Here is a 15378-nt window from a genome sequence, read left to right as displayed (position 1 = left end):
TGGTAATAGCACTAATAATTTTTCCTTGATAGGTAGTCACACTTCAAGAAGTCAGAGGATTTGACAATGTGTGGATGACACTTAAAAAGACAATTAAGTTTTTAACTATGCTGTCTCACCTCAATTCCTTAAACTTAATTTCCTATTGTCTCTGAGGGTGGGCAGATGACAAATGCTGCTTTTCTCCTCAATATTTTAAAACTATGTTGAAAATGTAAAAAACACCTGAAAAGACTTAACCATAGTTTTTTGTGGAATAATAACAACACCTGGGGTGGGGGAGGGGGGAGGGGACAAATTTTATAAAAAGCAGTATTTACTTACTAGCATATTATGTTTATTTAACCTTATTTATTTTTTTAAAGAAAGTTTTTGTTTTCTTTTTAAAGATTTTATTTATTTGACAGAGAGACAGCCAGAGAGAGAACACAAGCAGGGGGAGCGAAAGAGGGAGAAGTAGGCTTCCTGCAGAGCAGGGAGCTGGACACGGGGCTCGATCCCAGCCAGGACCACGGGATCTGGATCATGACCTGAGCCGAAGGCAGACGCTTAACCATCTGAGCCACCCAGGCACCCCTATTTAACCTTATTTAACCAACCATGATTTATGTTTTTTTCTTTTTAAGATTTTATTTATTTATTCATAAGAGACAGAGAGAGAGGCAGAGGGATGCGGGACTCCATCCCAGGACCCCAGGATCATGACCTGAGCCGAAGGCAGACGCGTAACCATCTGAGCCACCCAGGCACCCCATGATTTATGTTTTAAAATGGCTAATCCTATTAGTTTTTTTTCCCTCTGAACACACAGATATTGCTTCAACAGAACAAAGTCCAAAGAAAGCTTGATTTAACCAAATCAAACTCCTGTGCCAAGGTCAATAAACCAATTAAGGAGTTGCATTAAAAAAAAAAAAAAATTAAACTACGGCAAGTTTGAGACCAGGTCTAAGCATCTTCCCCTTTGAAGAGTGACAGTGATTTTCTGTCTGACCTCAGGAAGTTAGTTTCTTTCTGAGGTCTGTTTTCTTTTAAAACATTTAGAGGCTTGTGTTGCTTATATTTTTAAGTGTTCCTGGGATATATGATTTGGGATTTTGTTATAGGGAAACAGTTTGACTAAAAGTATCATCTTTCAGGGGCACCTGGGTGGCTCAGTTGCTAAGCGTTTGCCTTCGGCTCAGGTCATGATCCCAGCGTCCTGGGATCGGGCCCCACATTGGGCTCCCTGCTCCGCGGGAAGCCTGCTTCTCCCTCTCCCACTCCCCCTGCTTGTGTTCCCTCCCTCACTGTGTCTCTCTCTGTCAAATAAATAAAATCTTCAAAAAAAAAAAAGTATCATCTTCATCCTAAAGAAACCTTCGTACTTGTATCTTGTGCAAAGGAGTTTAATTGTTTAACACCAAAAGGGCAAATACATTTTCAGTAAGGTTCTGAGGCAAATGATAAAAACAGGGTTAGGATAAAATTTAACCCTTAGTTATTTGAATTTTTACTGTTTGCTTTTCAGGTCTGACACAGTGGTTTAACTCTTGCTCTAATGATTATGTAATATAACATTATACAGTATAAATACAGTATTTCATAGTAGGTATTTGATATTAAATGAATTAAGATCTACTTCACCCTTCACCAGTTGCAAAACCTTTCCCATGACATTTTTTAAAAAAGATTTGTTTACTTCAGAGAGAGAGAGAAAACACAAGTAGGGAGGAGAGGCAGAGGGAGAGGGAGAAGCAGACTCCCCCTTGAGCAGGGAGTCCGATATGGAGCTCAATCCCAGGACCTTGGGATCATGACTTGAGCCAAAGGCAGACACTTAACTGACTGAGCAACCCAGGCACCCTTGGCATGATGTTTTAATCAACAGAACAAATCTTCAGTTTAAAGAAGAACTTTGTCATCAGCTCAGGGCAGGAAAAACCTAAGTAGAATGAAGGTAGCTAAAATGGTTAAGGAGATCATCAATTAACTGTATTATCCTATCACTCCGGTTTCTACCTCCCCTTGGCCTCAAAAGTAAAAAAAGAAGTCTACTTGGAAAAAAAAAAGTCTACTTGCCCAGAAAGGAAGTTTGAATGTTTTACCTTACTGTAAACTCTTAGAAGAGGAACTAAAACTGCCATTTAAACCTGCTGTTCAACGTGATGTTAATGAACTTTCGCGTGACTATGCTATGAATCAGCGAGTTTCAAATTTAAAATTAGTTCTGAGTCGTCCAGTCAAAAAACAAAGGCTTCCTCCTCGATATGATTACACTTTTAACACACGTACATAATAACCGCTTTAAAAAAAAAAAAACCCTACAGTTTACACCTGGAATATGATGAAATGTGAAATGAAATACTGCGATGAATATTCATCAGTTCGGCTACCAGAGGTATAGTCTCAAGAGAGGACGATGACGTCTGTCGTCTCAGGTAATCTTCACAAACGCCAGGAGCGGAACTGTCAGTCCCACCCCCTCGAAAGCGGCTACTGAAGCCCTGCCTGCCCTCAGATTCTGGCCCTGCCCGCGAAATGACGTTCACTACGGCGGGGATTTCCGTAGCAGTGACACACGCCACTTCCGGCCGACGGTAAGACTCAGTGACGTGGCAGGCGAGGTCGAGCACGGTCCTTTGGACTGGGACACCCGGAGCTGTCAGGTGGCCTCTGGGCCGCCCCGAGGGGAGAAGAGAGCGTCGCGACCGCGGGAGCGGCGGCGAGCCCGGAGCCGGAAGTGCCACGTGTCCTGATTGCGCCTGCGCGGCCAGCGGCTGACAGGCACTTCCGGCCGGGGCCTCTCTTCTCTCTGGTTAGGCTGCCGCCGTCCAGCCCGGCGTTCTCGGCCCCACCGGTCCGACTTCCAAGCCTCAGCTCCCAAGCCAAGCCGTGGCCGCTCGCGGGCTGGGAAGAATGCCGCGCCATGCCTAGGGCATGATGCGCCGCCCTCTCTCCTCCTCGCCTCAGTCCTGAGTCGGTGGTTCCTTCCCTCCGCTTCTAGCAGTCGTCTCTCAGCTCTTCGTTTGGCGCTGTCGCAGACCCCGACCATCCCCTTCCAACCCCGACGCGCACCGTCGTCATGTCCCAGCCGGGGATACCGGCCTCCGGCGGCGCCCCAGCCGGCCTGCAGGCCCAGAACGGGGCCTCCTCGGCCTCGGGGTCTCTCTACACCAACGGTAAGTACCTCCCGGGGGCGGGCGGCTGGCGTGGCCTGGGCCGGGCTCAGGCTGACCTTTGGTTATTGCCATTGCCTGTGGCGACAGGAGAGGGTGAACTCCCGGCCGGGCAAATGAGCGGGTGGTGGTGGGCGCCTGGGCCAAGGAGACCGCCGCGAATATGCAGCCGCAACTCCGAGCTCGTCTTAAGTGTCTCATATTTATTTATTCATGGGTTCAGTGAACAATTAATGAGCGCTTGCTGAATATGACACGCTGGGTATACATGGGTGAAAGATACAGATTCGGTGCATACCTCAGTACTCGCATGCAAGACTCATAGTGCCTGTTTATGTGCTTTCCCCCTCCTTGCCACTTCACCCTGTCTTCCGGAGAGCAGAGCTCAGGGACTGATTGATTTCAGTTCCACAGGGCCTGAGGTGGGGTGGGGTGGGGTGGGGGCGTACCCAGTCTGAATTTGTGGAAATAAATGAATGATTGTGCTTTTGGCAGTCCCCTTTAAGGCCTGCTCGTGTCTCCCAGAACCTTACGCGAATTGTACTTAGGCCACCTGTTCAGTTTTTCACCTTTGAAGAACCAAATAATAGGGGACGATCTCCTGTTTGATTTCCAGAGGTCTTTACTCACTTGGAAAAGTGGTTGGATACAGCTCTGAACCTCCGTCGAGAGTGTACATGTGGCACTACACTTTCTCACTTGGTGTGAGAGTTTTATGCCTCTTCTAGGAGTCTTTAAATTGTCCTACGTTGCGATTTGCTAAACTTACTATAATTGTTATATTAGAGAAAGATTTTTCCCAATATCTTGCCAGATTACTGATTTACCAATAAATCTTTGGCTCATCGAAACAAAACTAGTAGAATAAGACTAATATACTTAAATTGCCCATTGTAATCTAAGATTTTTGTGAAGTTCGGGAAACTAGCCAGTGACTCAAATACCTAATTTACATTGTTTTTAGAGAAGACTAGTGTTTTCTTTACAAAGAAGGCTCTAAAAGACTTTTAAAAATGTCTGAGTAGGCAGGTATGTAGGCAGAAGCAAGAATAAGTGTCAGCACAGTAATGGTGTTAAGTCGAATGAATTGTTCTTTCTCATATTTGTTTTTTTTTTTTTAAAGATTTTATTTATTTATTTGAGAGAGAGAGACACAGCGAGAGAGGGAACACAAGCAGGGGGAGTGGGAGAGGGAGAGGGAGAAGCAGGCTTCCTGTGGAGCAGGGAGACCGATGTGGGGCTCAACCCCAGGACCCTGGGATCATGATCTGAGCTGAAGGCAGACGCTTAACGACTGAGTCACCCAGGCACCCCTCTTTTTCATATTTGTGGTAACAGATTATGTAAACTTTATTTGATTCTAGACTATTTAGTAACATTTACACTGAGGATGAAATGATTATAAGACTTTCACTTTAAGGCAAAAAAAACCCTTAAGATGTCATATGGTTGCAGACAGCCTCTCCTCCTGTCCTGCCTGCTGCTCTCTTGCAGTGTATTCAATAAACTTCTGTATCCTTAGGAAAAAAAAAAAAGTCATATGGCTATGGCTTTTTCTTATAATCTATAAATTGCAATTTTACATGAGCTTTAAATGGCAAATCCTGCAAATATGCTTGTAAGTTTATATATAAGTGTAGTTGTGATAATTTTGAAATACTAAAGGAAGTTAGCCACTGCTATGTAGTATAAAAAAATTTGTCACTCTGTTGATTTGATCCTGTCCAACAGACATTTGTTGCACACTTTCTAAATTGTGTCCTTGGGAATGTAAAAGAAAACAGTCCCTGTATACACGTTGCCCAGAGCCAATTGAGGATTCACTTAGAAAAGGAAATCCTAAGACTACAAATAGCCTTTTGAAGATACAATTTTGAAAGTCTTTATAATCCCTATTTCTAAAGCTTTTATAGAATTAGTCTCAGTAAAATGGCTGATGGCCTGTACTGGGTTTCTTTGTTGTTCATCCCACTAATAATAAAAACAGTAGGGATGCGGTGGAAAATTGGAGAGGGTATTTTTCTAGAAGGTGAAAAAAAAAGTTCAGTGCTGAAATCTGATTTTATTGGTTAACTCTTTCAGGGCAGTTATTGCTCCTTACGTACTCATACTGTAGATTTAATGTAGCTTTTTGTTTTTATTTTTTTAACATTTATTTATTTATTTTGGGGAGGGAGGGAGAGAGTGAGTGAGTGAGCTTGCGCAAGTGCACCTGAGTGTGAGCCAGGGGAAGGACAGAGGAAGAGGGGTAGAGAGAATCTCCAGCAGACTTCCAGGTGAGCACAGAGTCCTGCGAGGGGCTCCATCTCGTGACCCTGAGATCATGACTGGAGCTGAAATCAAGAGTTAGATGCTTAACTGACTGAGACACCCAGGCACTTGTTTATGTAGCTTTTTAAAATTGTAGTTGACACAATGTTAAATTAATTTCGGGTATACAACAGTACTGATTGGACTTCTCTACTTGCTGTTCTTACTGCAAGTGTAGCTACCATCTGTCACCATACAACCCTATTACAACACCATTGACTATATTTCCTAGGCTGTACCTTTCATCTGTATGACTTACTCATTCCATAACTGGAAGCCTGTACCTTCCAATGTGGCTTTCTTAAATTACATACTACGGTTCAGTTGAATATTCAGATATTTTTTAGGTAATCAAAAGACTGAATAGTTACCCTTTCCATTTTTCTGTAACTTCCTATGGTATTTTATGGTGTCATTATATTAGTAATTTCTGACACACCAAGACATATTTTTCTGTGGTAGATTGTTATATTGCATTACAATCTAAAGGTTGTCTAGGCAGGTTTTTCTAAGTCTGTATAGATTTGTGTACACATATTTTCTTTGCAAAAATTGACAGTGAAACTGCAAGACTATTTAAACTGGCATATCTTGGGCGCCTGGGTGGCTCAGTTGGTTAGGCGACTGCCTTTGGCTCGGGTCACGATCCTGGAGTCCTGGGATCAAGTTCCGCATCGAGTCCGCATCGGGCTCCCTGCTCAGTGGGGAGTCTGCTTCTCCCTCTGACCCAACCCCCTCTCATGCTCTCTCTCATTCTCTCTTCTCTCAAATAAATAAATAAAATCTTAAAAAAAAAATAAACTGGCATATCTTCATCTCATTAGTATGTAATAAGGCTAAAGGCAAATCATGACTCCCACTTTTTTTTGCTAAAGATTTAATTTTTTTTTTTTAGTAATCTCTATACCCAGTGTGGGGCTCAAATTCACAACCCCAGGATTAAGAGTCCCATGCTCTACTGACTGAGCTAGGCTGGTGCTCCTCATGACTGCCACTTTTTAAAAAAATTTTATTTATTAGAGAGAGTGTGTGTGTGCGCATGCTCTGGCAGGGGGCGGAGGGAGAGGGACAAGCAGACTCCACGCTGAGGGCAGAGCCCAACATGGGGCTCCATCCCACGACCCTGAGATCATGACCTGAGCCGAAAGTCGGCTGTTAAACCAGCTGAGCCATCCAGGCGCCCCATGACTCCCACTTTTAATTAGTTGTGTTTTTTGATCATTTGGATCAGTTTGCCAAGGCATTTAGAAACTGTAGTTTTACTAATTTTATTTTTGGTAATATTTTTGTAATGTTCACTTTTTCCCAAATAGAGATCAGAAGGATATTTGTCACCCTCTCTCCGACCCAGATATCCCTGGTTTAATGTATGTAAATTTTTTTTTAAAATTTTTTTATTGTTATGTTAATCCCCATACATTACATCATTAGTTTTAGATATAGTGTTCCATGATTCATTGTTTGTGCATAACACCCAGTGCTCCATGCAGAACGTGCCCTCCTCAATACCCATCACCAGGCTAACCCATCCTCCCACCCTAATGTATGTAATTTTTAAATTTTTATTTATTTTTTTATTTTTTAAAGATTTTATTTATTTGAGACAGAGCAAGCGAGTACACGAGCAGGTGGAGGGGCAGAGGGAGAGGGTGAAGCAGACTCCTCACTGAACAGGGAGACCGATGTGGGGCTTAATCCCAGGACCCTGGGATTGTGACCTGAGCTGAAGGCAGACACTTAACCGTTAGCTGAGCCACCCAAGTGCCCCTAATGTATGTAATTTTATAAAATAATATCTTTCTGCCCTCTAGACTGTAAATCCTGTAAGAGCAAGGATATCTGCTTTTGCACATCATCCTCTCTCCAACTTTCCACATGGTGTTAGGCACATTTTAGGAGTTACCAGTTTCATGGAATGGAAGTTTTAGAATTGGGTGTTTTGCAATTTAAGTCACTAAACATGTATTCACTTAATACAAGATTAAAGCTCATTTCCAACTCCTTTTTTTTCTGATGAATTTTTCAGTGTATTTTTTTTTTTTTTACAATATTAGCTAAAATAATAGAATATATTGGGGGGTGTTTTTTGGTCATCAATTTAAATGCTAGACTTGTGGGGCGCCTGGGTGGCTCAGTCATTAAATGTTTGCCTTCAGCTCAGGTCATGAACCCAGGGTCCTGGGATTGAGCCCCATGTTGGGCTTCCTGCTCAGCGGGAAGCCTGCTTCTCCCTCTCCCATTCCCCCTGCTTGTGTTCCCTCTCTCGCTGTGTCTCTGTCAAATAAATGAAATCTTTAAAAAAAAAAAAATGCTAGACTTGTGTGATCTATTGTAGGCATGACAGAAATGTAGGTCTTTTTTATTTTCACTATGATGTAAACGATGTTTATGATTGTGTATTTGATATAGGAAGTCTCTAGTCATGATCAAAGCATACTATGAATAAAATTGGCATGTGGTCTATAGTAATGGTTGTTGTGGTCTTTTAATGTTTTCAATAGGGGCAGTAACTTTGGACTTCCATAAACTCTTTGTGTATGTCTATGAGAACTTAGGGTGTTGAGCTTCTTGTTTGTCTCTGCTGATAGACTGGAAGTTCCTGAAAGACAGATATAGTAACCAAGAACTAACATTTATTGTTTAAATATTCCATGCCCAGTGCTAGGTTGCATTATACGCATCATCTCATTTAATCCTCACAAGACTGTGGAGTAAGAGCTGTTAAGTACCGATAAGGAAATTGATGAGTGGACAAGGAACTAGTTCAAGGTCACACAGCTAATAAGTTGTGGAACCTAGATTCAAACCTAGGCAGTCTTAACCACTGTTACTCAGTTTATCTGGTTGTTACCTCTGAATCTCAGGACCTAGCACCGTGAATTAGACCCTGAATCAAGGATCAGAGCCTTCTCTTTGGTTTCTTTGTGTAGGTGGATGCAAATAATTACAGTAAGTTTACATTTTTCAAAACTGCCTCCTGGCTTATTCTCTTTTGGATTGTAATGAATATATGACCTGACCCTCACTTTTTTTAGTATTTAGTCAATTTCTTTGCTATTTCAACATCACATTTCATGAACACCTTCCAGATCCTGTAATTGCCCCTACCCCAAGATTCCTTGCATTTGCTTTTCTCTTTGCATTGCTTTCTGAAAGCTGTTATTTTTTAGTGACTGACCCACAAGTTGTACTCATACAGTGGCATCCATTTGTTGTACTTAAAGTTTCATTTGGTCAGCTCTCTTAGTGATCAGAATATATTTAATGTGTGGAGTGAGGTGCTGAATCAAAAAAAATTTTTCCCAGTAGTTAATTTATCCTTTAGATCTGTTGTATTTAAAAACACATACACAAAAAGAAGGAACTTTTCTTTTTCTTTTTTTTTTTTTTTAAAGATTTTATTTATTTATTTGACAGAAAGAGGCACAGCGAGAGAGGGAACACAAGCAGGGGGGGTGGGAGAGGGAGAAGCAGGCTTCCCGCTGAGCAGGGAGCCCGATGTGGGGCTTGATCCCAGGACCCTGAGATCATGACCTGAGCCAAAGGCAGACACCCAATAACTGAGCCACCCAGGCGCCCTAAGAAGGAACTTTTCAAAGTTTAAGGAACATACTGCTGTCTCAAATGTGATATTTTTGAATATTTGGTTACTTTTCTCTTTTATTTATACTTCCATGTATGGCACTATAATTAATAGAACCATACTCTGGAGAGCCTTGAATTAATTTAAATTGGTCATTCAGTTGGATTCATGTATGATAGATGGAAAATGTAAACTGTCCCTGGCAAATAGTAGCTCAATATATATTTACTGAATGGATTGATGAATGAGTTACTTAAGAATGCAATCATAGGTCTTTTTCTTGCTTGAAATTTTAGGGGAAACCATTCTGGGCGACATCTTTTCCCCTTAGTGTTAAATTTGCATGAAAGGGGTAGTTAATGCATTGTGCTTTCGTGACTGTCCAGTAGGCTTTCTTGAAGAAACTTGTAAAATTAAAATTTATTTTGGGGGCACCTGGGTGGCTTAGATGGTTAAGTGTCTGCCTTCAGCTCAGGTCATGATCTCCAGGTCCTGGGATCAAGCCCGGCATCAGGTTCCCAGCTCAGCGGGGAGTCTGCTTCTCCCTCACCCTCTCCCCCTGCTTGTGCTCTCTCTGTCTCTCTCTCAAATGAATAAATAAAATCTTTAAAAAAATTAAAATTTATTTTTTATTCATTGGGATAGTATACAGAAGTATTTTTTAATTTTTGCATGCTAGATTTCACCATATATCAATCATTTTGACACATCAGTGGTTTCTTGGTAAAGTTTCTTCTGATGTACATGAGAACCCCTAGTATATGACACTTTTACAAATGGAGATTCTGGGATCCCATTGAGTGCTATAGAATAGGAATTTACAAAGGTAGAACCTATATCTCTTTGATTCTGAAGCTGCTGTTTGAGTAATTAAGTAGCAATCATCTACTTTTATTTTAAAGATTTTATTTACTTATTTATTTTGAGAAAGAGAGGGTGGAGGAGCAGAGGGAGAGGGAGAAGCAGAGTGCAGAGCGGGTCGCAGGGCTTGATCTCATGATCCCAAGACTGAGACCTGAGCTGAAATCAAGTCAGACTGTCAACCTACTGAACCACCCAGGTGCCGCCATCTGCTTTTATTTTAATCTCTTGGTTGCTTCTTTGCCTCTTTACTCTCCCTAAATTTGGTTTCTATTTCCACACATCCCCTAAAACAGCCCTAAATAAGGCCACAGATGACTTTTTAGTTATTAAATACAAAAAATATTTTTTATTTCTCATATTTTTCAAGCAGCATCTGATGTCCTTTATCACTACTTGTTTCGGTTTAAGACCCTGCTGGTTTGGTTGCTATTTCTCAACAGCAGTATTCTCAATATTTCTACCTTTTTTTGATTGTCTTTTTTCTTCTCTCTCTTTTTTTATTGTATTTTATTTTATTTATTTATTTGTCAGAGAGAGAGAGAGCATGAGCAGGGAGGAGGGGCAGAGGCAGAGGGAGGAGCAAGCTTCTCGCTGAGCAGGGACTCGATCCTCGGACCCTGGGATCATGACCTGAGCTGAAGGCAGACACTTAACTGAGCCACCCAGGTGTCCCTTCTTTTTCTTAAATGTTGGTGTTTCTCAGGTTCTGACCTGGTTCTCTTCTTTTTCTTTCTTTCTTAAAGAAAAAAAAAAAAAGGTAATAACAATAGGGGTGCCTAGCTGGCTCTGTCAGTACAGCATGTGACTCTTGGTCTCAGGGTTGTGAGTTTGAGCCCCATGTTGGGTGTAGAGATTACTTAAAAATAAAATCTTTAGGGTTTCCTAGCGAGCTTGGTCAGTAGAGCACGGGCTTTTGTGAGTTCGAGCCCCACATTGGCTATAGAGATTGTACTAAAAAAACAAACAGACAAAAAAACTTCAAAAAAAAAAAAGCAATAAATATTTTTTCACATCATTTCTGTGGCTGGGTTTCTTCTTACTCTATACTTACTCCCTGGGTATCATTAATCCCCATACTATCAAATGTTGTACTTATGCCAGTGATTCCCAAAGTTATATCATAAGCTGAAACCCATCTCTTTGGCTGCAGATAGATGTCTTTCTGTTGTACATCTGTACTTGGATTTCTTGGTGGCACCTGAAAGTGTGTTTAAAATAATTCTTCATTCCCTCCTCCCTTTGCTATTTTCTGCCTTCCCCAATTCTTTTCTTCTCCTTCTATCCAGTGAATGGCACTGCTATCCACTGAGTTGTTCAACTCAGAATCTGGGGAGTTATCCCTGATTGCTTCCTCTATTCACTTCCACATGAATTCACATATTCAGTTCCATATCAAGTCCCATCAGTTGTGTTTCTTCAGTCAGTTTTTTAAACTTAAGTAATGTATGGGTGTTATATTTCTTTGCAACCCCAATGTTAAATTATTTTTTATAAAATGTATATACAAACAAAGCTAGGCATAAACTTCATCTGTTTATAGCTTCTGTACAATGTAAAACAGATTAAAATAAAAACATCTATAAAAGCAGTACAGTTCAAAGTTAAAACATTAAATAATGTGATGGATTATGTTTGGCTGAAGCCAAAATGATTGGATTGTTTTAATTTTGAACATGTTGGAACATCATTTGGGGGATTATCATGGTCATTGTTCTTTTTTTATTTTTTTATTTTTATTTTTATTTATTTATTTTTTTTAAAGATTTTTTATTTATTTATTTGAGAGAGAGAGAATGAGAGAGAGCAAGCACATGAGAGGGGGGAGGGTTAGAGGGAGAAGCAGACTCCCTGCCGAGCAGGGAGCCCGATGCGGGACTCGATCCAGGGACTCCAGGATCATGACCTGAGCCGAAGGCAGTCGCTTAACCAACTGAGCCACCCAGGCGCCCATTGTTCTTTTTTTAAAGACAAGGTTTGCCTGGGTGGCTCAGTGGGTTGAGCGTCTGACTCGATCTCAGCTCAGGTCTTGATCTCAAGGCTGTGAGTTTGAGCCCCATGTTGGGCTCCATGCTGCTCATGGATCCTCCTTAAAAAATGGGGGGTACCTGGGTGGCTCAGTTGGTAAGTTGGTAAAGCGTCTGACTTTGGCTCAGGTCGTGGTCTCGGGTCCTGGGATGGAGCCCTGCATCGGGCTCCACACTCAGTGGGAGTCTGTTTCTTCCTCTCCCTCTGCCCCATCCCCACTCATTCTTCCTCTCTCTCTCACTCTCTCTCTCTCTCAAATAAATAAAATCTTTTAAAAAATTGAAAGAAATAAAGATGAAACTTCTTTTCAGTTGTTGGGGAAGAACTTTTTCTACACTGTTAGATTTGGTGTTTGGGGGCCTGTGAATTAAACTGGCAAGAGACAGATCAGTAAGAGAGAAGATATAATTTTTTTTAAGTAGTATGAGAGTTTAAAAAAATGTGACTCAAAGAGACAGATAGAATTTGGGACTTGGGTACCATCTTTTTTTTTTTTTTTTAAGATTTTATTTATTTATTTGACAGAGAGCGAGACCACAAGCAGGGGGAGCGGGAGAGGGAGAAGTGGGTTCCCTGCTGAGCAGGGAGCCGATGTGGGGCTCGATCCCAGGACCCTGGGATCATGACCTGAGCCGAAGGCAGACGCTTAACGACTGAACTGCCAGGCACCCCTTAGGTACCATCTTAATAGGGGAAGGGGAGAGAGAGAAGGGCACTTAGGGAAGACAAAATGATTTTTACGAAAAATAAATGGGCCTTTAATAGAATAGATGGGAGATTTGAAAGGTTTGTGGCAATGTATGTTTAGGTGTGGTGTGGAGACTTCTCATCTCAGATGATAGGAGTCAGTTATTTCTGGTTGTTCCTGGGCTGGAGATTTATGATAATTGAATTTTTTGGCGTTCTTTTGGGAGGCTCTGCTTTTGGGTAGGTAAGAGATTTCAGGAACTCATGCCCTGTGCTCAAAATAACTTGTATGCCACAGTGGTGTGTTCTGGACCCACTATAATTTCTAATCTATAATTTTGATGGGCTACTTAATTTATTAATGACTTCAGAATAAAAAATATTAAAATCATTTTAAATAAGCTCTAAGCCCAGCATGGGGCTTGAACTCATGATCCTGAGATCAAGAGTCACATGCTCAGTTGGTTAAGAGTCTGACTTCAGCTCAGGTCATGATCTTAGGGTCCTGGGATTGAGCCCCGTGTTGGGCTCCCTACTCATCGGGGAGTCTGCTTGTCCCTCTCCCTCTTCCCCTCCCCCCCCCACTCGTGTGTGCACGCTCACTCTCTTTCTCTTTCAAATAAATAAATAAAATCTTTTTTTTTTTAAAGTCATATGCTCTACTGACAGAGCCAGCCAGGCGCCCCCTTATTTTGTGCATTTTTAAAAAAGATATTATTTATTTGAGAGAGTGCGTGTTGGGGAGGGGGAGAGAGAGAAAGGGAGAGAAAATCTTAAGCAGACTTTGTGCTGAGCGTGGAGCCTGATGTGGGGCTCAGTCCCAGGACCCTGAGATCATGACCTGAGCAGAAACCAAGAATTGGATTAACCTACTGTATCACCCAGGTGCCCCTATTTTGTGCATTTTGATGATGCTTGGCTTTCCCTTGACTGCACCTGGCTTGAAGGCCTTTTTTGCATTTAGCCTATGATAAAACAGTAAATAAAAATACAAGCGTGCCTGAAATCTTGTAATAAGACTAGGCTGTGAGATGTCTGTTTTTATCCACATGACCCACAATATGCTTATCAATTAACTTTTGATAAATGTTTTAATTTTTTTATTTTTGACAAATGTTTTTATTGATTCAAACATCTCTGTATTCCCACTGCTGCTATTTAGTCAATGGTTTCTTGCTTGAACTACAGCTATAGACTTCTTTCAGTCTCTAGTCTTTCCTCTAATCCCCAAGAGGTTCTTTTATGTGCAAATTTAAAATGTCTCACAGGTAGCCTTTCCAAGCCTCCCATTGTTCTTAGGATGAAATCCAGACTTTTTTTTTTTTTTTTTTAATGAGAGAGGAAGAGAGTTGCCGGCACACATTCAGGGGGAAGAGCAGAAGTTGAGGAACAAGGAGACTCTGCGCTGAACGTGGAGCCGGACTCAGGGCTCCATCCCAGGACCTTGAGATCACAACCCAAGGCAGAATCAAGAGTTGGATGCTTAAGCGACAGAGCCACCCAGGTGCCCCTGAAATCCAGACTCTTTAAGCGAATAATTCTGAACTTTTGTTGCACTTCAGACATTTGCTCAGTCACTTGACTTTTGTTCTATTATAATGAAGTTTTCTCACAATGCCTTTTTATAACCACAGGCTGTTTCACATGTTGCTCCCTTTTCTGGAAAGAGTCTTGATACTCCTTTCCTGGAATAACTCCGATTATCTCTTAAGATCTTAATTGAAACTTCCCTTTCTCAGGAAGCCATCTTTGCTACCTTTCTGCCTTCCCTTTAGCCTAAGTGTTACTTTCTTGGTGCTCTCATAGTGCCCTGAGTTGCCACTGTCACATCACTCTCTGTTGTCCTGCCTGGTTCTTTGTCTTCCAGTCTGGACCGTGATGAGCTACTTGAGGGCAGTCAGTGTTGGAGTGGACCTTACTCACCTTTGTTTCCTTTGATGATATTTGGTAAATGTGTCTTTCAATGAGGGAATGAATAGAATGTTCTTATCCATTTGGAATAAAATGAATAATTAGGCTAAATACAGGATTAGTCTTTAAATGAAAGACTAGAAAGAAAATGACTAGTTCAGATGAAATTATTTGGTTTACTGATAAATAGACTTAGGTGAATGCTGCACAAGTACATGTTTCTTAGGTGAAGACAGCAAACATATTTATTGAGTACTGTGAGAAACATCACTGTAAGTGTTTCATATAAATCTCATTCCCCCTTTTTTTTTTAAGATTTAATTTATTTATTTGACAGCAGGAGAGGGAACACAAGCAGGGGGAGTGGGAGATGGAGAAGCAGGCTTCCTGCTGAGCAGGGAGCCTGATGCAGGGATTGATCCTAGGACCCTGGGAACATGACCTGAGCCGAAGGCAGACACTTAACGACTGAGCCACCCAGGCGCCCCCCCATAAATCTCATTCTTAAAATTTATTAGTTTTTATTGCTGCTGTACCAAATTACCACACGTTTGGTGGCTTAAAACAACACAAAATTGTCATTTTTAAAAGTTGGGGAGGTCAGAAGTCTGAAATAGGTCATCGGGGCTGCATTCCTTATCCAAAGCTCCAGCAAAGAAAGTTTTGCCTTTCTAGCTTTTGGAGGCTAGCCTTGTTCCTTGACTCATGCCCCCTATCATCTTCAAAGCCACAAATGTCCTGTCAAGTCTTTTTCACATAGTATCATTCTTTTTTTTTTTTTTTTTTTAATATTTTTTTTTTTTAATTTATTTGACAGAGAGACACAGCGAGAAAGGGAAT

The 15378-nt window shown here is 41.4% G+C and overlaps 1 protein-coding gene across 3 annotated transcripts in view; it reads left to right on the top strand.

Annotated features, from left to right (window-relative positions):
• The first annotated feature begins 2633 nt into the window (after positions 1-2633).
• SEC24A (SEC24 homolog A, COPII component) overlaps positions 2634-15378 on the top strand; it is a 67170-nt gene continuing 54425 nt past the window's right edge. For 2 of the 3 annotated variants that reach the window (XM_078067499.1, XM_078067498.1), the window contains exon 1: positions 2635-3161. In XM_078067499.1, coding sequence (XP_077923625.1) covers positions 3065-3161 — 97 coding nt within the window. In that variant the 5' untranslated portion in view covers positions 2635-3064. Of the gene's footprint in view, positions 3162-15378 lie in introns of all 3 variants that reach the window. The other variant, XM_078067500.1, reaches the window with a different exon arrangement.

Source organism: Halichoerus grypus, chromosome 2, assembly GCF_964656455.1.
Source record: "Halichoerus grypus chromosome 2, mHalGry1.hap1.1, whole genome shotgun sequence".
Classification (NCBI taxonomy): Eukaryota; Metazoa; Chordata; class Mammalia; order Carnivora; family Phocidae; genus Halichoerus; species Halichoerus grypus.
The sequence above is the reverse complement of the archived record's forward strand: the minus strand, read 5'-3'. Positions and strand labels throughout refer to the sequence as shown.